Source organism: Dioszegia hungarica (assembly GCF_025882075.1).
Source record: "Dioszegia hungarica strain PDD-24b-2 chromosome Unknown MKK02contig_8, whole genome shotgun sequence".
Lineage (NCBI taxonomy): Eukaryota > Fungi > Basidiomycota > Tremellomycetes > Tremellales > Bulleribasidiaceae > Dioszegia > Dioszegia hungarica.
The window spans coordinates 2435708-2453562 of record NW_026515770.1 but is presented as its reverse complement, the minus strand read 5'-3'; the positions used below and the strand labels follow the sequence as shown (position 1 = coordinate 2453562).

At 58.1% G+C, this 17855-nt stretch overlaps 7 protein-coding genes across 7 annotated transcripts; 2 read left to right on the top strand and 5 right to left on the bottom strand.

Annotated features, from left to right (window-relative positions):
- Positions 1–562: 562 nt before the first annotated feature.
- MKK02DRAFT_44645 (uncharacterized protein) lies at positions 563–1250 on the top strand (the record flags this gene model as incomplete). The annotated part of the gene is made up of 2 exons (XM_053093024.1): positions 563–799; positions 852–1250. 2 exons carry the CDS (start codon positions 563–565, stop codon positions 1248–1250), a joined length of 636 nt encoding a protein of 211 aa, XP_052945723.1.
- A 183-nt stretch (positions 1251–1433) lies between these two features.
- On the bottom strand, positions 1434–3056 carry MKK02DRAFT_36928 (putative large subunit ribosomal protein L3; the record flags this gene model as incomplete). The annotated part of the gene is made up of 7 exons (XM_053089523.1): positions 1434–1464; positions 1522–1820; positions 1865–1997; positions 2042–2558; positions 2603–2696; positions 2747–2845; positions 2976–3056. 7 exons carry the CDS (start codon positions 3054–3056, stop codon positions 1434–1436), a joined length of 1254 nt encoding a protein of 417 aa, XP_052945722.1.
- Positions 3057–3298: 242 nt separating this feature from the next.
- Positions 3299–5314, bottom strand: MKK02DRAFT_27480 (Prenylcysteine lyase-domain-containing protein; the record flags this gene model as incomplete). Its single annotated transcript, XM_053087352.1, has 8 exons — positions 3299–3428; positions 3473–3877; positions 3912–4084; positions 4117–4263; positions 4311–4637; positions 4685–4741; positions 4788–4887; positions 4935–5314. The coding sequence occupies 8 exons, from the start codon at positions 5312–5314 to the stop codon at positions 3299–3301; spliced, it is 1719 nt and encodes a 572-aa protein (XP_052945721.1).
- Positions 5315–5643: 329 nt separating this feature from the next.
- On the bottom strand, positions 5644–7127 carry MKK02DRAFT_44643 (uncharacterized protein; the record flags this gene model as incomplete). The annotated part of the gene is made up of 3 exons (XM_053093023.1): positions 5644–5838; positions 5885–6755; positions 6799–7127. 3 exons carry the CDS (start codon positions 7125–7127, stop codon positions 5644–5646), a joined length of 1395 nt encoding a protein of 464 aa, XP_052945720.1.
- Positions 7128–8934: 1807 nt separating this feature from the next.
- Positions 8935–10719, bottom strand: MKK02DRAFT_44642 (uncharacterized protein; the record flags this gene model as incomplete). Its single annotated transcript, XM_053093022.1, has 6 exons — positions 8935–9097; positions 9150–9800; positions 9847–10004; positions 10038–10084; positions 10130–10654; positions 10713–10719. The coding sequence occupies 6 exons, from the start codon at positions 10717–10719 to the stop codon at positions 8935–8937; spliced, it is 1551 nt and encodes a 516-aa protein (XP_052945719.1).
- Positions 10720–11198: 479 nt separating this feature from the next.
- Positions 11199–13447, top strand: MKK02DRAFT_36925 (pyridoxal phosphate-dependent transferase; the record flags this gene model as incomplete). Its single annotated transcript, XM_053089522.1, has 13 exons — positions 11199–11490; positions 11563–11667; positions 11718–11800; positions 11852–11961; positions 12009–12055; positions 12104–12185; positions 12234–12393; positions 12440–12668; positions 12725–12746; positions 12796–12890; positions 12947–13218; positions 13268–13345; positions 13397–13447. 13 exons carry the CDS (start codon positions 11199–11201, stop codon positions 13445–13447), a joined length of 1626 nt encoding a protein of 541 aa, XP_052945718.1.
- A 182-nt stretch (positions 13448–13629) lies between these two features.
- Positions 13630–17532, bottom strand: MKK02DRAFT_44640 (uncharacterized protein; the record flags this gene model as incomplete). Its single annotated transcript, XM_053093021.1, has 3 exons — positions 13630–16365; positions 16417–16749; positions 16795–17532. 3 exons carry the CDS (start codon positions 17530–17532, stop codon positions 13630–13632), a joined length of 3807 nt encoding a protein of 1268 aa, XP_052945717.1.
- Between the last annotated feature and the right edge of the window lie 323 nt (positions 17533–17855).

The window sequence follows — 17855 nt, the reverse complement described above, 5'->3', positions numbered from 1 at the left end:
CTTACTGACTCTGCAGAAGATGACAGCTGCAGCCGGTCTTACTCTCACTCACTGACGTAAGCCTCATATGGCGAAAATGAAGGCCAAGAAGCAACCTCAAGCGCCACGTCTGGCAGATGGTATTGCTGCTTCGCACCGCTTGACGCCCACCTGCTCGCTAGCCATCGCGCCAGCCGTCGTCATACGGTCTGATGGCCATCTCAAAGGATCAAATCGCACGTCATGCCCGGGTACTGGCCAAGGTCAAAGGACTGGGTCAAGCGACTTGCCCAAGTACTGGCTTGGCGATGCACGAAACATCACTGGCTATGAGTTGCGACCTGCCGGCTCGGCTTGTGTCAAAGGAGCTGCACGGCCAGCTCGCTTCTGCTCGTACGCGAGAGCGATCGATTGGACGGGTAGCAGACTACATGAACCCCTCTCGGTCCCCCTGGACCCCCTCTATCGCCTATATCTTTACCTTCTCTTCCGCTCACAGACGCACACTCTAGCACCTACTCGCCACTTACGATTGAATATCAGTAATCGCCCACCCTCTCAACTACACACCTGATCCCTGAGCATGGCTACCATCGACAACGTCTCCGCCATCGAGGACTGCGAGACCGCCAACCCCACCATCAACTACGAGGACCCCCTTCTCTCCCTCCTCGGTGAGCCCCTCCCTGGATACACTACCACATTCAAGGCCCACTGCCCCAAATGCGAACGCGTCGAAGACTTCCGCATCGACCACAAGCCAGCCTCCGAGTTCGTCGGCCCTGCAGCTGAACACGGCACCAGCTTTGAGATCACTTCTGTAAGCCCGTCCCATCCAAATCCCGTCCGACATGGTTGAGATGACCTAACAGCTGTCGGACTCCGGCAAGTCAGTCATTGCTACCATCGAAGCGCAGGACAAGATCGCAGCCTGGGCCCGATTGTGGTGTGCAGTCACCGCTCCAGCTGAAGCTGCGAGTGCGGGCCCGACTTGCCTGACGAAGGTGTTTGCTTCCCTTGCCGACAAAAGCGCAAAGGAGGTTCGAGACGACACGGAGAAAGAGGGCGACAAAGAGAAAGAGGGCGACAAGGAGACAGAGGGCGACAAGGAGAAAGAGGGCGACAAGGAGGAAGAGGGCGACGAGTCGGGCATGTTAGCTACTGATCCGAGGGGCCTCATGACCGTCTTGACGATGGGGGACAGTCTGGGGTTGTTCGAGGAAGATGACGAGGAAGTAGATGAGATCGATGTTCAGTACGAGGATCAGTAGGCGGTTGACTGGCTGTTGACGCGGACAGAAGCGTGTCCGGGTTACTGTATGTTCGCATGTATCACTGATGATCAGATCAGACACTGTACGCCCGAGGCCAATGAAGGTCCAGTACAACAGCCATGCATGTCCAGCTGTGTATACTCCGCCCAGGATCTAACAACGTACATCGGCACCGACAAATCAAGCGACCGGGGCCTTGATCTTGCGCTGTCTGGAGGATATCAGCTACTGCCCTTGACATGGTACTCGGACCTGACAGATGACTCACCCAAGGAACGAGTTCTTCTCCTCGATGGTCTGGAAACCAGAGTGACCACGCTTGCTCGAGGTGTCGATGAACTTGAGGTCGATCTTCTCGAGATCACGACGCGAGGTCGCGGTCCGGAGCGCCTTCCTCAGCACAACGACCCTCTTGCGCACACCGGGGATACCACCCTTGACCATGACAAAGTCGTTGGCCACATCGGGGGCGTGGTTCCAGCCGCCGAGGGGGTTGATCGACTTCTTGGAGATATCGTAGGAGGTGGCACCTGACTCGTTCGAAGTTCCGTTGCTGATGCGGTAGATCTGAGAGTTAGCTTTGGTCTTTCGCACCGACGGAGATGACTCACCTTCTTGTTCATCTCGGTACGGTGGTGGTAACCCCTCTGACCTGCTCGGGCAACCGAGAACATGACCTCACTTGGGTGCCATGCTCCGATACAAGCGACCTTCCTCAACCCTCTGTGGGACTTCCGGGGAAGCCTGGACGTCAGCTCAGACTTCGACATTATAGTCGATTGACTCACTTCTTGACACCCCATCGCTTGATGACACCCTCCACACCGTGACCCTTGGTCACAGCGATCGAGTCAATCATCTCATCCTGCGAGAAGACGCTCCCGACCTCGACCTCCTTCTCAAAGTGGCTCCGTGCAAACTCGACCTTGTCGGCCACGCTTCCACCGTTCACCTGGACCTCCATAAGGTGCGCCTTCTTCTGCTTGAGCCCAGTCTTGGAGATCTGGGTGTGGGCAAGAACACGGACGACCGAGCAGTACTTCTTGATACGCTCAAGCTCGCGGGCAACCGACTGGCCGGACGACTCCGAGTGCTTCTTGGCGTACCGGGTGAAGGCCTTCTTCTTCGAGCGGTACCAGTTCTTGTAGAACCGACGCTTGAGCTCGTCCGAAAGGTGCTCGGCCCAGACGGTGGTGAGGGAGCGGAGACCACGGGGAGTTTCGACGTAACCGACGAGACCGACAATGACCATGGGGGGAGTTTCGACGATGGTAACGGCCTCGACGACTTCACGCTTGTGCATTTCTGTCATTAGCCTCGATCTTCTCTTCATGTCGGACTACACTCACTTGATCCGGGTCGGTCCAAGTCACGAACAATGTGGGTCATACCCGTCTTGTAACCGAGGAAAGCGGTCAAGTGGACGGGGTTCTTGGCATCGTCCTATTATGATCAGCCCTGTCCTCTGTTCCACCCAGCTACATCCAACGAACCTTGGGGAAGGCCTTAACCTTTCCACGGTGACGGGCCGCACGCTTCTTGGGCAAGAAGGCGAGGGATCCGGAACGCGGCTCTTCGTACTTTCGGTGAGACTAACGGTCAGCTATGAATCTTATGGTCGGTCGAGCATCTCCTCTCCCTCTCGAGACGTCCCATGCTCGGCTCGCCATCACCCTGGCCCGTATCCCCAGTGTATCCTTCTCCTTAGCCCAGCATCTCCACTCCATACCCCCTCAACTCCCTGATCAACCACCAGGATCCCCTGTCCCCTCTTCGATCCATCCCTCTCGCCCGGTCCGGCATTGTCCTCGCTGCCTGAGACGTCGTGCCCATCGGTCCAGAGGTCGAAGCTTACCATATCGATAGTTGTCGAGGATGTCGAGTCTATTGAAGGATGAACAGCTAATAACGACAACCCCTTGCGCAAAAGCTGCGAGTCAGCAAACGGCAGCAGAAGATACCAGATTACCGCTTTGGGTAATTTCGGATTTAAGCCGCTTAAAATACATGCAATTCTTATCGCCGATACTTGCGGGACTAGATTTTTACAACTCGTTAGGACACGTCCAGTCCCAAGCCATACCCCCTCCCCTGCATTCACCTAGTCCCATACCCCACCAGTCTTCTACCACGCGCGCGACTGCTTCTCTTGCACTGAGCGTTTGGGTTTCCATACTACTGATCAGCGTGGCCTCCCTGACTTTACTGAAACCACTCACCAAGAGATCCAAGGCTCCATTGCCGCGAGGTACTGGAACCCCTTGAAGGGCTCGACGGGCGCGTAGTGCGAGACAGGCGTCATGCGAGGGTAAGCGTCCCATTCTTTCCGATAGACCCAGCTGGGCCGTTCGCCTGCTAGGTCCGCCAAAAAGTCGTCGTTCAGATAAGTCATCGAGAAGATCTTGACGGTGTATTCGCCTGAGCCAGGGTATGTCTCACCATGCCACCCAATCGAGTGGAAACGAGGTGGTGGGAGTCCCGCGGCGCCACTACGTGAGAGGTAGGAGGAGGTTAGGATGAGTCCAGGGAGGACGGTATCGGGTGGCAAGGAGAAAAAGACGGGGTCGGGCCGGGCTTTGGTAGTGGTGAACAGCGTGACGTGGAGGTGAGTGTACTTTTGATGTCTGACATCAGCGATGCAAGGGAGCGTAGACGTACGGTATCTTCTCGTCAAAAAAGTGGGCCATCGACTTTGATATCGGGCTCAGGTGCCATGGTGCGGCAAAGAAGACGTTGTCGAAGGGCTGGGCTTGTGCTGACTCTGATGTATTTGTCCGCACTTCGAACATCCCTTCGCCTTGCTCATTCGTGAAGGGCAAGATGTCGGTTACCTGCTATCAGCTGAATTGATGCTATGACTCACAGTTGTCCCCAGAACCAGTGTGGCCGAAGCATTCTTGAGCATCCCCTCAAAGACCCGCCAGTTCCCGCCTTCGATACTGGATGCTCCGCTAGTCGCCATCGACACACCAGCGGCGAGGGCGTGAATCGAGCTCATGTCCATTCCGTACTACCCGTCAGTATCCCGCTCCCATCCTCAGCACTGGGACATACCACGTTCCTAGTCGTCCCCTCCATCACCTCCCCCATCCACTTCTCCCCAACTCCGACCCCCTTCAACACCCAGTCATCCGCCTTCCGCTTCGTCATCTCTGCTCCCAGTCCCAAATGATCGGCCATCGCCCGGACGGACCGTACCGCCCCGCGTTCACTCATAATCTTGAAATTGTACAGCATAGAGAACCGCTTGACAAGCGCGTTGACGGCGGAGTTGGTACGGATGGGCGAGAGGGGGCCGTAGCGGTATGCGGCGGAGAGGGTGTCCCACCATCCACTGAAGATCGAGTGGGAGAGTGAGGTCTGATAAAGGAACGCAGTCCCGTTCTGTAGCGTATCAGCTACTATCGATAGCCCCGATGAGCAGGACATACCCAGATACCTAGCCCGGTATCGCCAAAGTCAGGCTGGACGACAGTCAGATTGAACAGCTAGCGGGTCAGTATAGTCAGTAGAGAGCGAGGAGGGACAACGCACCTTCGCAGCCTTGTTCATATTCTTGTTGGCTTCCACAAAGACCGACGCGCCGAGCTCGATAGGCCTAGCTCGAGGATCGTCTCGAGGATAGACCGTAGTACTCCCTATTCATCAACTCTAGCTCCTCTGTATGGGGTCCACTCTGACTCACGTCCGCCCACATATCCCTCCTTGTCTATGACCACGATATCACTGACCAGTCTGCCCTCCTCCACCCCGATCCTTTCCTCCATGACCCGCGCCGCCCGCCGGAGAAAGAAGGCAGCTGCGGACCCGCTAGCCCCCGCGCCGACAATCAAGACCCGTTTGGGCCGGAGCTGCGTTATTGCCGCATGATGTGGATCAGAGGGATACTGAAAGGTTGCATCGTTGAGGATGGCGGCGGTGGTGGCATCGAGATCTGAATGAGGAGGGGAGCGGAAAGGTCGGAGTAGGAACGCGAAGAGGAGTAGCGGGAGGATGGCGAGGGTCAGGCGTGTCCGGATAGGATAGGCTAGGAATGCCTGTAGAGGGGTAGCTATGGGCATAAGGGGCTGGTGAAGCTGAGGAAGGATGACAGAGATACAAGTGCGAAAGGACGAGCGCAGATGCGTCTGCTTTGGGAGCATCGTCGCCGGACCAGCTGTGCCTCTCGGATCCGGTGGAGGCCGAACTACCTGTCGTCCCGCATCTCTGTAGCTTGTCACTCGTCCTACTTTGCACGACTGATGGCCGCTGATGACATACTGAGATACGTGACATACATTGACAAGCCATGACTGATGTCGTCCCATACAAAATACAACAAGCAAAAGTCCTTGATTGAATAAGATGCCCGTCCCCAGACAGCCCCTCGTCAAACATCCCAACCTCAACCCTATGACAAGAAGAACGTCTCTGCTACATCCGCCTCCTCCTTGCTCTTGATTTGCGTCAAGCCAGCGGCGATACTGGCATTACTGTGGAGAGTGGGCTGGCATGATATTCGGTTGCTGGCGATACGGCGTTGTTGCGCCAAATAAGAGTCGTGGGATGTGGGAGGGGGCCGAGTGGTGTTTTTACGACTGACAGTCTGTTCTATCAGCCCTTACTCTGACTGATGTCGTTGAAAGACTTACATCTGATATGCCCATAACGCTCTTACGCCACTTGCTCTCCTTGCGCTCCAGTCCTGCTCCGGTCCCAATCGGCGCCTTCCTCGGCGGGCTGCTCCCCGCCAGTCTCATCCCATTCTTCTCGGGACTGCTCTCACCCTCACTGCTGCTCCTCCCGCCAGGAGAGTAACCCGAGAGCGAGGCCGCCGAGGTAGGGGTTTGGATGGTCGACTCGACACTGCTGCCGGTATCAAGCGACCGGCCGGGAGACGCGTCTCGCTGCCGAGCGGTAGATATGCTCAGAGGCTGGAGAGGGCGGACCTCATCCGCCTTCTCATCCGTTAATTCGTCGATCTCGAAGCCTTCCAAGGAGTGCATAGGGGCTTGGCGAGCCCGTCGGGCATCCCGATCGAAAGTGAGGGGAGGTGAGGTAAAGTCGATGAGGTCGCCTTCGGAGAGGTCAGGCGAAGGGGGAAGAGGGATGTTGACGGGGTCGACCTCCTCGGGGACGAGAGAGGGGAGAGGGGAGGAGCGGGAAGGCGCGGAGAGGGGTTGCGGACCGCGTATGGGTTCGCGCGTGTCTACGGTGGGACGGGTGGGCATGGAGTTTTGGCGCACGGCCGCGAGTCGAGTCGGAGCAGTGTACGACGATGGACCCGGTGCGGTCTCTTGGCGGGCGACAGGGGGACGAGTGGGGGCGGAAGAGGGTTTCGTGGAGGAGGATTGAAGCGCCGGAACGTTCTTGTCCTTGTTCTTTGGGCCCTTGCCCGTCAGGCGCCGAAGAAAGGCAGAGAAGGATCCGCCGGATTTGGCTTTAGCCGGTGGCGCAGACTTCTGGGTGATGGTCTGTGAGGAGGAGACAGGTGTTGGCGACGCCAGGACGAAAGGTGGTGGTCTACAATCAGCTTGCACCCATCTCTGACCATCAAGATGCTCACCTGGTATCCGTGTTTGACCTCTCCCTTCCCTTGCCCTTCTTCAGGTTCCCCATACTCTGCGTCCCCATCTTGCTCATCTTGCGCCTCGCCGCGTCCGCCTCAGCATACATATCCTCCATCTCGTGGTCTGTGAGTTCCTCCTCTGGACCATTATCGTCGACACCCGGGTGGTAGACCGGCGTCAACAGGTCCGTCATGGCCGATTCTGTAGATTGGGCGTTGGTCGATCCGGCAAAGTCTGATGAAGCGGCGGTACGAGAGGAGTGGGTGGAGGCGATGCGCTCCAGGCTTTGAGCCATAGTGATAGAAGGGGATACAGCGGTGGTCATGGTGACGATGTGGATGGGTAATGCTACGCGGTGTTGGTTCTCTCCGCCGCCAAGATGCCCCAGAGATCGATGGTACTGGCCTTAGCGCTACAGGTCAGCTGATGCCTTTCCCCACTCCGGCTGAGACAGCGGACGGAACATGTGGACCATGTCTTGCCTTTACCCCGCAAACAAAGGGGGTCGGGAGGTTTCAGAATTCGGGGTCGAGTGGAACTGAACTTACGGGTCGTGTGCGGATTGGATTAGGTGTCTGTGCTGAAGGTATAGTAGCGGTCGAGGTCACCAGATGAACGAATGTGAGCAGAAGGACGCGCTTTTTGACTGCGGAAGGGATGGCTCTACTGCAGACCGCTGGTGATAAAGCTGCGCCGGATCGAGAAGAACTATATCGCGCGAGCTGTCTGGAAATCCTCCGCGCGGCGAAGGCTGAGTGTTGCGAGTATGAGTTGGAGAGTAGAAGTTACAAGTCAAAGTCAGACGAGCAGAGTCGTACGCGCAGCATCATCGCTACGATACGACGCCCTTCTTCTCGGCTTCGCTTAACAGAGAACAGCGCCACGATAGTCACTCTGCAAACTTGCTTGTGGCTTTCGGGATGGCGGCCCACATGCCACAGCCAAACCGCCATCGCCGCAGTCGCAACAGTTGAAACTTTGGTGAAATGCCCGTAGCGGACGATCAGTTTGTACTCGTTAGCCCAGGAACCAGGGTCCGGGGGATTGAATCAGCCCGGCTGTTGGTGATTGCCGGAGCTTAAACGCAGCTTAAACTTTGGGGTCTCCGCACGGGGGCGTTTGTTTGGTTCCAAAATGTTCCCGACCCGGCCGAAAATAGCCGGTCCTTCCAAAGCTTCTCTCGATCGCTGCGATGTTGGGCGCGAGCGTCGGAAGAGATCTCCTCTTCGCAAGCTAAGCTCACAAAAGCCCACTCGCACATAGAGCGGCAGCTGTTCGATGTCCCCCTCCGAAGGCGGCCTGAATCCCCAGAAATCGACTGAGCTCCCTGCCCCGGCCCCTTTGCTACGGGTCTCGCCCGTATTGACGCTCCTGACACATGCGTACGCTGTACTGACTGGGACCTGCCTGACTGCCATGCAGGCTGCCCATTGGATGTTGAACTCGCGGGTCGCGCGATGTCTATACCACTGGAACCTACCCTATCAAGGTGACCTTGCACGGCTGACATACCGTCGACCGGCACGTCAGCATGCGAAGGCAGGCGGCGCCTTTGGCAAGGGCCTCACCCGTGACCGAGTAGCAAAGGAGGCGCTTTGGGCCCGATCACCGCCGAGCGGGGTCAGCTCGTCAGCGGGAGTCATCTGACCGCTTCCCATTGTCTGTCTCTAGCTGTCGACTGCCTACTCCTAGATCTACTCGCTACATCCCTTGATGTATCCTCATTGTTCACTCAACACAAAGGAAAGATTCGGGGTGATGGATCTGGATTGCCTCGGAGTGCTTGCGACAAAGGAGTTTGATGCTGACCCCTCTGAAAAGGTGCCGTTCTGTCCTATACAAGACAGGTATGGGAATCTGTGTTCTCCCGACTTCGTATCCAAGAGCTACCAAGTCAGTAACACCAAAACACTCAAGCATCATGCTCCTCTCACCCTCAAGCATCATGCTGGCACTCGCCTCTCTCCTACCCCACCTCGTCTCCGCCAAGCCCCTGTCTATGACTTGAAAAGTCAGATGGAGATGTCAGTCGGTGGGTCAGTAATCAGCGGGAGAACCTGAGGAGATGAAGTACCCCCCATATGCACATTATAAGACGTTACAAATCCGTACATACCAGGCGTAGCGTACAATCATAATTCGCCAAACGTCCCGCCGCCGAGTCGCTTAGTAAGCCACCAACATGCGCCGGCGAGTCCGATACCGGTAGCGATAGCTCGAATGACGATGGCTACGACGAGTGCTTGGCGGACTGCCGAGTAAAAGGTGGAAAGAGCGGCGCCAGACCAGTTCGTCCTGTCGATCAGCATCTCGACCACTATCAACCAGATGAAGACCAGACACTTACCGTCTATCCTGTGCCCTGACCGGCCCCCTCACACTCTGCTCCCAGCCCTTGACTACCTTCCTGTACCTCCTCCCAAACACCCATATCCAGAAATTGACGTCCGGGTAGGAGAACCGGGGAAAGACGGCCGTCACGCCTGGTCCCACGCCGCGCCGTCTCCGACCCTTCGCCATCCCCTTTGTATCCACTTTCCGCCCCAGACTACCTCTCCTGTCTAGTCCCGCACCTGATCCACCCATCCCAGGTGCCTTCTCCACCTGCATCAAGCCCGAGCTCTCCCCATTCGCCAATCCCGCGGCCTCCGCCCCAGCCACTGCTTTCCCCTTCTCCATGACTTTCCTCGCACTGTCCCACTCGGCGTCAAACGAGCTCGTGACCGTCACTGGTGTCTTTGGACCGAGGAGGCTCTGTTGTGGATCTTCCCGACGAGATGTATCGACCATGATTGGCTTGTCGAGCGCCGAAGGGAGGAATGCGAGTAGATCGAGCGTCATACCGAGCGATAGTCCCCAGAGACGAAGCATCCGCTTATTGCCACGCTTGTCGTACCAGCTACCAGAGCCACCTTCTGAGGGTCCCGAGACTTGGGCGGAGGGGTCGAAGCCTTCTGCAACGCAGTCAGGCTCGTCAGGGAGGAGGACACAGCCGAATCTGCTCATCAGCATTTGCCCATCGTGACGAGAGGAGGAAGTCTCACTCCATCTTCCCGACGAGTCCCCTCAGCGCCCATCGCACAAACTTGTTTCGAGGGCTCAGGCGGGTGGATATGTCGATCTCGATGTGGGACCATTGGCTTTGAGGGTAGGGCGGGGTGAGTGAGGGTAAGGGGATCCAGTGGACGGACGAGACTTCGCTCTACTATCAGCTGCAATCAGTACAGTCACGTACTGCTTGTAATTCTGGTGCTGGAGTGAAAGGCGATGTTTGCAGGAAGACTGCTAGTCAGCTCGGACATCAGGAAAGCATTGAAGCTGACTTACCGAAAGGCGACAAGATCATCAACAGTCTCTTCCCGAGACTTGTCGTAATTTCCCGCTCATCCAGCCTCCCAACTTGCACGAAATCCTTATCCGCCAAATCCAGCCCCACCTCCTCCCACGTCTCTCTCAAGGCCGTATACAGCGCGCTCTCATCCGTCGGCTCATGCCTCCCTCCCGGGAAAGCGATATGTGACGCCCATCGCTTGCCTCCGCTCCCTGTATGTCCAGCTCGGCGGATGAAGAGCAATTCTGGGACCGTGAGGGGATGATTGACCCATGGGAGCTTAAAGAAGTCGTCTATGGTGTACCCGACGCCGAAATCGTCCTCTGCGATAAGGTCCCCGGTGTAGCCAGGTGGGGCATGGCCTTCGAAGACGAGTCCAGGGGCCGGCTTCATGCGGACAATAAGAGCCACAGATGCTCGGCGGGGCTGGGTAGGTGGAGATTGGATAAGCCGAGGAGCGGTATGGCGGAGGGACATGAGGAGGGAGTGAACATTCTCCGCAGGTGCGGATTGGGGCGATTCTGCGAGATGTCAGATGGGGGTCGTGTGCACTGATCGGGAGGAACTGGAGGAGCTCACCGGACATGATGTGCGGACCAGCAGAGGGCGAGTGGCAAGATGTTATATAGTAGGCTGGCCGTCCAAACTATCGCTCGTGAGGCTTTATTAAAGCTGTATCGTGTGGCAGGATCGGTGACCTCGCCAAGGACCGAGGGTGAGGCGAAGAGAAAGGATTTGGACTGGTGGAACGCTGATGGCTCGTCGGGTGTGGTGTTGAAAGTGAGATTGCCGGAAGTTTGAAGCAGCTGAGTGCGCCTTGTTGAGAAGCTCTAGTCTCCCTCTCCCTATTGTCTCACTGATAGCAAAGTGACTTGGAGACAAGATGTATCAGAGGAATGCAGCTTCAAAATCCTTGGGGATGTGGGGAACAGAGATCTCGCCGATAGCCGAGACCTGGAGTTCTCCTTACAACTCCGTTTCCCCTTTGTTCCTGAGCACGCCATCGATTTTCCCCCCAGCAATTGCACATCCTACTCGCTATCTAATCGATAAGAAAGCCTCACGATGACCACCGCATCTCCTGCCCCTCGCAACCCAAACAGACTCTCCCTGCAACCTCCGGCAGGTCTACCTGCGCTTCCCGCATCCCCTTCGCCGCTCTCCTCGGCGCGCTCAGCGACATTCCCGCGCCCTATCAACCAGACTCGACCGGGAATCGCGTTCGACCTCCCGGACTCGGACCCCAACGAGGCGTCTACCAGGGGTACCGAGAACTCAGAGTACACCCTGATCGGCTGCCTCGCTGGTCTGTCTATCTCTACACTCCCATCCCTATCGTCCCTGGATGGCGAGAGCGGTAAAGGACCCGTCATCTCGCGGTTCCCTCATCCTGCTCCGGCAGCCCCCTCGTCTCTCCTGGGGACTCGAGAGGAACAACGCAGGATCTACCTCGGCCCCAAGCTCTCAGACCGCGCCACGGGTGGTCCTGATGCTGGTCCGCTCATCGAGCGCTTCAGCTGCCTGTTCAAGGACCGTGTGTACCCTTCTCCTTTCTCGGCCGGGACTTGCCGACTGATGAAACAGAGTATAATTGCGCAACGAACCCCAAAGGGATTGTGTCCATGGGTGTGGCGGAGAACTTCTTGATGGAGAAAGAGTGCATCGAGGTGTGTTCTCTCTCCCTCTGGTTAGGATATACAGGCTGATAGGCTGTATAGCTGTTCTCGAAGGCATTGGCGAAGAACCTGCTCGCTTCGGACCTGTCTTACGGGAATGACCTGTGGGGCAGTCGACGGATCAAGTCCGCCCTTGCAGGCTTCTACAACGAGTAAGCTTACCCGATTAAGCCCTTCGGTAACAAGCTCACCGAAGTAGCTGGTTCGATCCTGCAGAGCCCATCCAGCCGGACCATATGATCACAGGTGAGTCGGGTTCCGCTGATCATGGCATGGACTGAGCTGATCAGATAGGCAATGGCTGCTCGGCTGTGTTGGACCAGCTCTTCTATACCTTGATGGACGAGGGTGAAGCCATCCTCATTGCTGCTCCCTAGTGAGCTCCACTCATGCCGTTCTTGACAGACAATCGCTGACAGGCCAGCTATACAGGCTTCGACCGAGACCTCATCGGCCGCGCTCGAGTCCGTATCGTCCCTGTCCACATCCCCGATGATCTTGACCCATGCGGCCCAGAATCGCTGGAAGCTTTCGAGACCCAGCTACAGCAGCTCAAAAGCGAAGGTATCGTCACTCGCGCGGTCGTACGTCCTTACCCAGCTCACCGGCCTGCTTCAAGCTGACTCATAGATCCTCTGCAACCCTCAGAACCCCCTGGGCAGGACATACCCCCGCTCCACCCTCCTGGCATACGCCAAGTTCTGCGAAGAGCAGGATCTCCACCTTGTCTCGGACGAGATCTACGCGTTGAGTGTGTATGATACGCCGGACTGGAAGGAGGCGGTGCCGTTTACGAGTATGATGAGTGTGGATGTGGAGAAGGAGTTGGGGATGGACTTTGATCGGGCTAGGGTGCATGGTGAGCTTGCATGACTTGGTCTGAATGTACCGTGTGTATGTGAGCTGACGTACTAGTGGTGTACGGGATGTCGAAAGAGTAGGCTCCTATTACAATCTAGTCAAGACGAACTCAGCTCACCTACCAGCTTTTGTGCGAACGGTCTCCGGGTCGGCTCGCTCATTTCGCAGCACAATCCACTGCTCTTACGTGCCATGGCCAACATCTCCATGCTGATGAAGAGTGAGCCCGCTCCCGCTCAGATGCCGCCAGGCTCAAAGAATCAGCTAACATCTCAGTCTCCTCGCCAGCAGACATCATCTGGTCTTCTCTGCTTACCGACTCCACGGCCCTGACAGCCTTCATCTCGGAGAACCGCCGCCGCCTGGCCGAAGCCCACGCACTCACCCGAGGATGGTTCACCGCTCGAGGTGTGCCTGTTGCTAACAGTAACGCGGGGCACTTTATCTGGGTCAATCTCGGCGGGAAGCTCGGATTTGAGGAGGGAGAAGCGGGCGTGAAGGAGGAGAAGAAGGTGTTCCAGGAGCTCCTGGATGGCGGGGTGTATATCGTGAGCTTCTACTGTCTGATTGAAGCAGGGAGCAGGATTGATACAGCAGGCGCCTGGGACAGCTTATCACTACGACAAGCCGGGATGGTACCGTGTGACCTTCAGTATTGCACGTGACAATCTGCTCGTAAGCCGCTTCGACTCTCCTTCACTTGCTGAATCCAAGCTGAAGAGGCAGGTCGGCTTGGGCAAGATTGAGAGAATCTTGGACTTGACGGTGACTGCCTAGATACACAGAGATCTACTGCGGATCGTACCATCTCAAGGGGATGTGCTCGAGGCGTATATTGTGATCGGAGCTCGAGTGACAGGCGTTGCATTATAGTGTACGAGTATTATTTCTAGCTGCTTATCTACCTTCTATCCAAACCTATGTACCATTTCTTTCCCACAAGACCGAAAACTGCAAGCTCACCCCCGTCTCCACCACCTCGATTTCTTCCCCTCCTTGACACTCCCTTCCATTACACCCGCCTCCCCATTAATCGATTCAACAGGTAGACCTCGACGCACAGTAGCATTCGCCCGGATTGTACTTCCGCCTCTGACCGTACCTCCTCCGTCCGTCGTCCCCGTCATCCGACTCCCCGTCATCCTGCTCGAGCGCTTGGTCAACTTGTTTCGCTCGCTCGTACCGCCCCTCCCCCCGTTCTCTTCTCGACCCACCGTCGGCTCCAGCTCCACAATGTCCTTCATCTCCCCCTCTCCGTCCCGCTGGCTCAGAGGGGTCAGGACGAGATACTCCCTCCCTGCCACCCGACTCCCGTCCACTTCATTCTCATACCCATACCTAATAGCGGAGGTCCTCTGTCCCTGCGTAGATGCAGACCGGAGCAACAGCCCCGCCTCTTCCCTCTCCATACTGTCCCGCCATACCGCCTCTGCCTCATGGATCGAGTCCCAGCCGCGCTCACCCAGATGCTCGACCCGCTGAAACCACTGAGGCGGGAGACTCTCGGACTTGCGCCGCCGTTCTTCCTGCTTGGAGCGGGAGAGGTCTTCGTCGAGGACTTGCTGCTCTAGCGGGACCGGGAGAGTAGGGCCAATGGGAATCGGGGCCGAGCTAGGAAAAGGCAGCGAGCGTGACGTAGCGGGGTTACGTAGTTGCGTAGGAGGCGAAGTAGGGAGGGGATGCGATGGGATCGGGATACTGGCGTGAGGGTGAAGATGGGCGTCGTACGCGTCCCGCCGTGGTGGAAGACGAGTGAAGGCATCCTGCAGACCCTCCGCGTCTAAGCCGGGCATCCCGTCGTACCGCCCACTCATACTCGGAACTCGCATCCGACGACCCATATCCGGGTCTTCAGGCCCGGCGCCATTATGCTTCCCCGCCATAGACATCAACAACCTTCCCCAGTCGAGCGACTCCTGGGCTAGGCGGTGAAACTCCTCGCCCATCCCGTTTGCTTGAGCCGAGTGGCGCATCAGACTTGTGGCATGCGACGAGAAGAGATGGGAGGCGATGAGGAGGGGAAGGTCAGCTGTGCTGTGACCGTGCCCATGACCATGGCCATGCCCGCTGGAGGAGAGTGGAGGTGAGAGTGAGGGCGGCAGGGGAGGCAGACCGGCTGGTGAGGCTTGAGGAGGGCCGTAGAACGATACGGGGCGAGCACGGGTCCATTCGGGTACTTGGGGCGGACGAGCGTTTGGCTGGTCTGGTCGCGGCGATGGGGAGCGCGCGATGCGTGGTAGTGGCGCGATAGGCTGGTGAGGACCGAGGGAGAGAGGTGCAGTAGGTAGCTTCCGCCTCGTAATAGTGGCTGGAGGATCCCGACGGGCCTGTTCCAGCTTGACCGCCGTTCGGTCCTGCTCCTCTTGGCCAGCTTCGCTGACCTGCACTTTGACCCTAGCCCCGCCGGCCAGGTCGTGCTTATCACCTTCACCGCATACCTCCCTCGCACCGAGGTACGATGACCTCGCCACGTCTGCTGTCCTCCCGCCCAGCGCCTCACCGGAGGTTTCCTGCTGTCTCTGAATTCGCGTATGAGCCTCATGTACCGCCTCCGAGCTCATCTGCGCCGCCCGAAGCCGCTTGGGATGGGGATGAGGGGGCGTCACGGCCGATACGTCCGGATCGGTCGAATGGACCAGGCCTGGCGTCCGAATGTCAGGATCGGGGCTGTGGGCGCTACCGGGACTGGCGGCGAGGGGACTACTTTGTCCCTCCGTAGATTCGGTCGGACTGATGTCAGGCTGGCCGCGTAGCAGTGTGGAAGCGTCGTGGCCCGGGGTGAGCGAAAGCGGGTGGAGGCGATCGAGACGTTCGGAAATGGCAGCGGGGTAATGGTGATCGGTATTGCTATGACCAGTATGTGATCTCTCCGAGATAGGGGGAAGCCCATCGCTTCTCCGAAGAGCGGCGTCGAAGATGAGGTCCTCGGCACTGTCCAGTGCGTTGGGCGAGTACAGATCGCGCTGTCTATCCGGGGAGAATGTCCTCGCCGTCCCCGTTGTGATGTCTGTTCTGAGCGAGCCGGACCGCTGGCGATTCGCGTCATCCCGCGTGGTACCGAGAGGCTGACCGAGAGGGACGACCCGCTCCGCCTCCATCACAGGACCGCCGCTCGACCAGCGCCTAAGACCCAGCCCCAGCATCCTGGGCGACTCCAGCGCCTCCTCACCCTCTTCCTGCCGGTGGAATACGCCCGAGTCGTCATCCCTAACCCCGAACGTCCCGCTTTTTCGTACGGTAGCTTCCAACAGACTCAAGCCGCCCCCTCCTTCCCCATCCGCCACATGCAGACCATCCGATACAGGAGCAGGTATCGACTTGCGACTCCGCTGGCTGAAGTTGACCCTCCCCTTACTTTCCGCCCGGACAGACTTGGGCTTGCTTTTGGCCAGCGTAGACCGCTGTCGCGCTGCCGCCTCGCCACGGAGTTTCGAGTGGGTATGCTCGTCCCCGAGTGCTATGGACTCACGTTTCCGCTCCGAGGGCGCATCGGAGAAGAGCGAAAAGATGACGTTGGGGATGATCCGGGAAGTGCGCTTTTTGGTGGATGGGGCGGTCTTGTTGCGGGTGAGTGATCGGGTGGGGGAGGTGGAGACCGGCGGTGCTGGCGAGGAAGGTTTTGTGGGGGAGTGGGACTGGAGGGAGGCGGTGGTTGAGGGGGGACTGAGCTCGAGGGCGTCCTGCATTGAGATTCCCTGAAGTGTCAGCTTGTGCAGACGACCTGAAGCGCTGGACACTGAGCTCACTCTGCGCGGGACCGGCACTGCTCCTTCGGTGACGGGTCTCCCCTCTCCCCATCCGTGATCGACATCGCTCACCGCAGCAGAAGTGACAGCTCGACCGGCCTTGTCTGCGCCCTTTCCAGACTTGTCTCCCCGGATACTGCCCGGACGGCTGACGGGCCTGCTCGCCGGTGGAGACTTGAACAGCTTGCTAGAGGGTCTCGACTTGAGAGGGGGCGGGATCGGCGATTTCTCTGTTGGGTAAGAATCGGCGAACGTGGGGATGTTGTGCAGGGTTGGATGTGCCGGATCGTGGAAGAATGAGTTTGGGCGAGACCTTGGCGGTGTTGGAGCGTTCTGATTATCAGCTATGTTCTCCGCCTCGCGGAAGGAGCGACTGACCTCCCTGAACCGCTTCATCTGCATGTCCTGCTCCTCCATGATACCCTTCAGCGCCACCTGGACCTTCTCCACCCCTTCTCGTCCAAAATCATCCGAGACGCCCCGCTCGCCCGCTCCGAGACCAGCCAGCCCCGCCGTCGTCGCGGTGGCGACACTCCGAGCGTCAAAGTCCGCCTCGTCGTCTGTTTCGTCTAGATTGACAGGCTCCCTTCCGCCAGGATACGAGTCGACGTGTGATTGGCGTCGGCGGGAGGGTGGGGGTGCTCCGATGGGCTGACTGAGTGTGGGGATGGGAACGCGGTTGGTGTAGGACTGGGCAGAGTCGCGCTTGCCTCGCGGAGGAGGTAAAAGCCCGCCAGGGAGCGCAACTTCCATCCTGCTCTGCGACGTGGGCGTGGACGGGAGGGAGCCCCGAGGCGTACGGCTAGGCGATGGCGACGTAGAGAAGGCCTCTGACGACGGTCGAGCAGCCAGGAGTCCGGCGGGCTGACTGCCATCCTCGCCATGGCGACCATCTCCTATGGTGGTCCGTGCGGTGATCGTCTCGCCTGACGATACCTGCGAGTAGAGACTCCCTTCGTCGTTGTCTTGCTCCCGCTCGGACTCGTATGAGATCTCGCGGATAGGCTGGGACCGCAGAGGTACCGTAGGCGAGGAGGGCATGGAGCGGCGAGAGGAGAAGGAGGAGCGTTCCGTGATGGGCGAAAGCGGCCGGTCTACCATATCGAGTCGGTCCATCGTGTGGGTACTACTGAAGGAGAAAGTCCAGTGTCATACCTTGGAGCAGGCCTTATAGGTTGAGGTCGATGAGAGAAAAGTTGGTCGAGTTGGTCATGGCTCGACGTCACCACTCCCCTGATTGACGGAGTGAAGTGAGGGTGAAACGAGCGGGGACCGGGAGACGAGGAGATGAAACCGTATCTCGATTTAGGCTCGGACCTGTCTGTACCGCCCACCTCCCCATCTCCCCAACCAAAGCGGGGCGACCTCCCCTTGACCACGGGACAGCGGGAGAGCGCGGTATCCTTCCGACGCGGCTGTATATCTACGTCAGCAGCTCG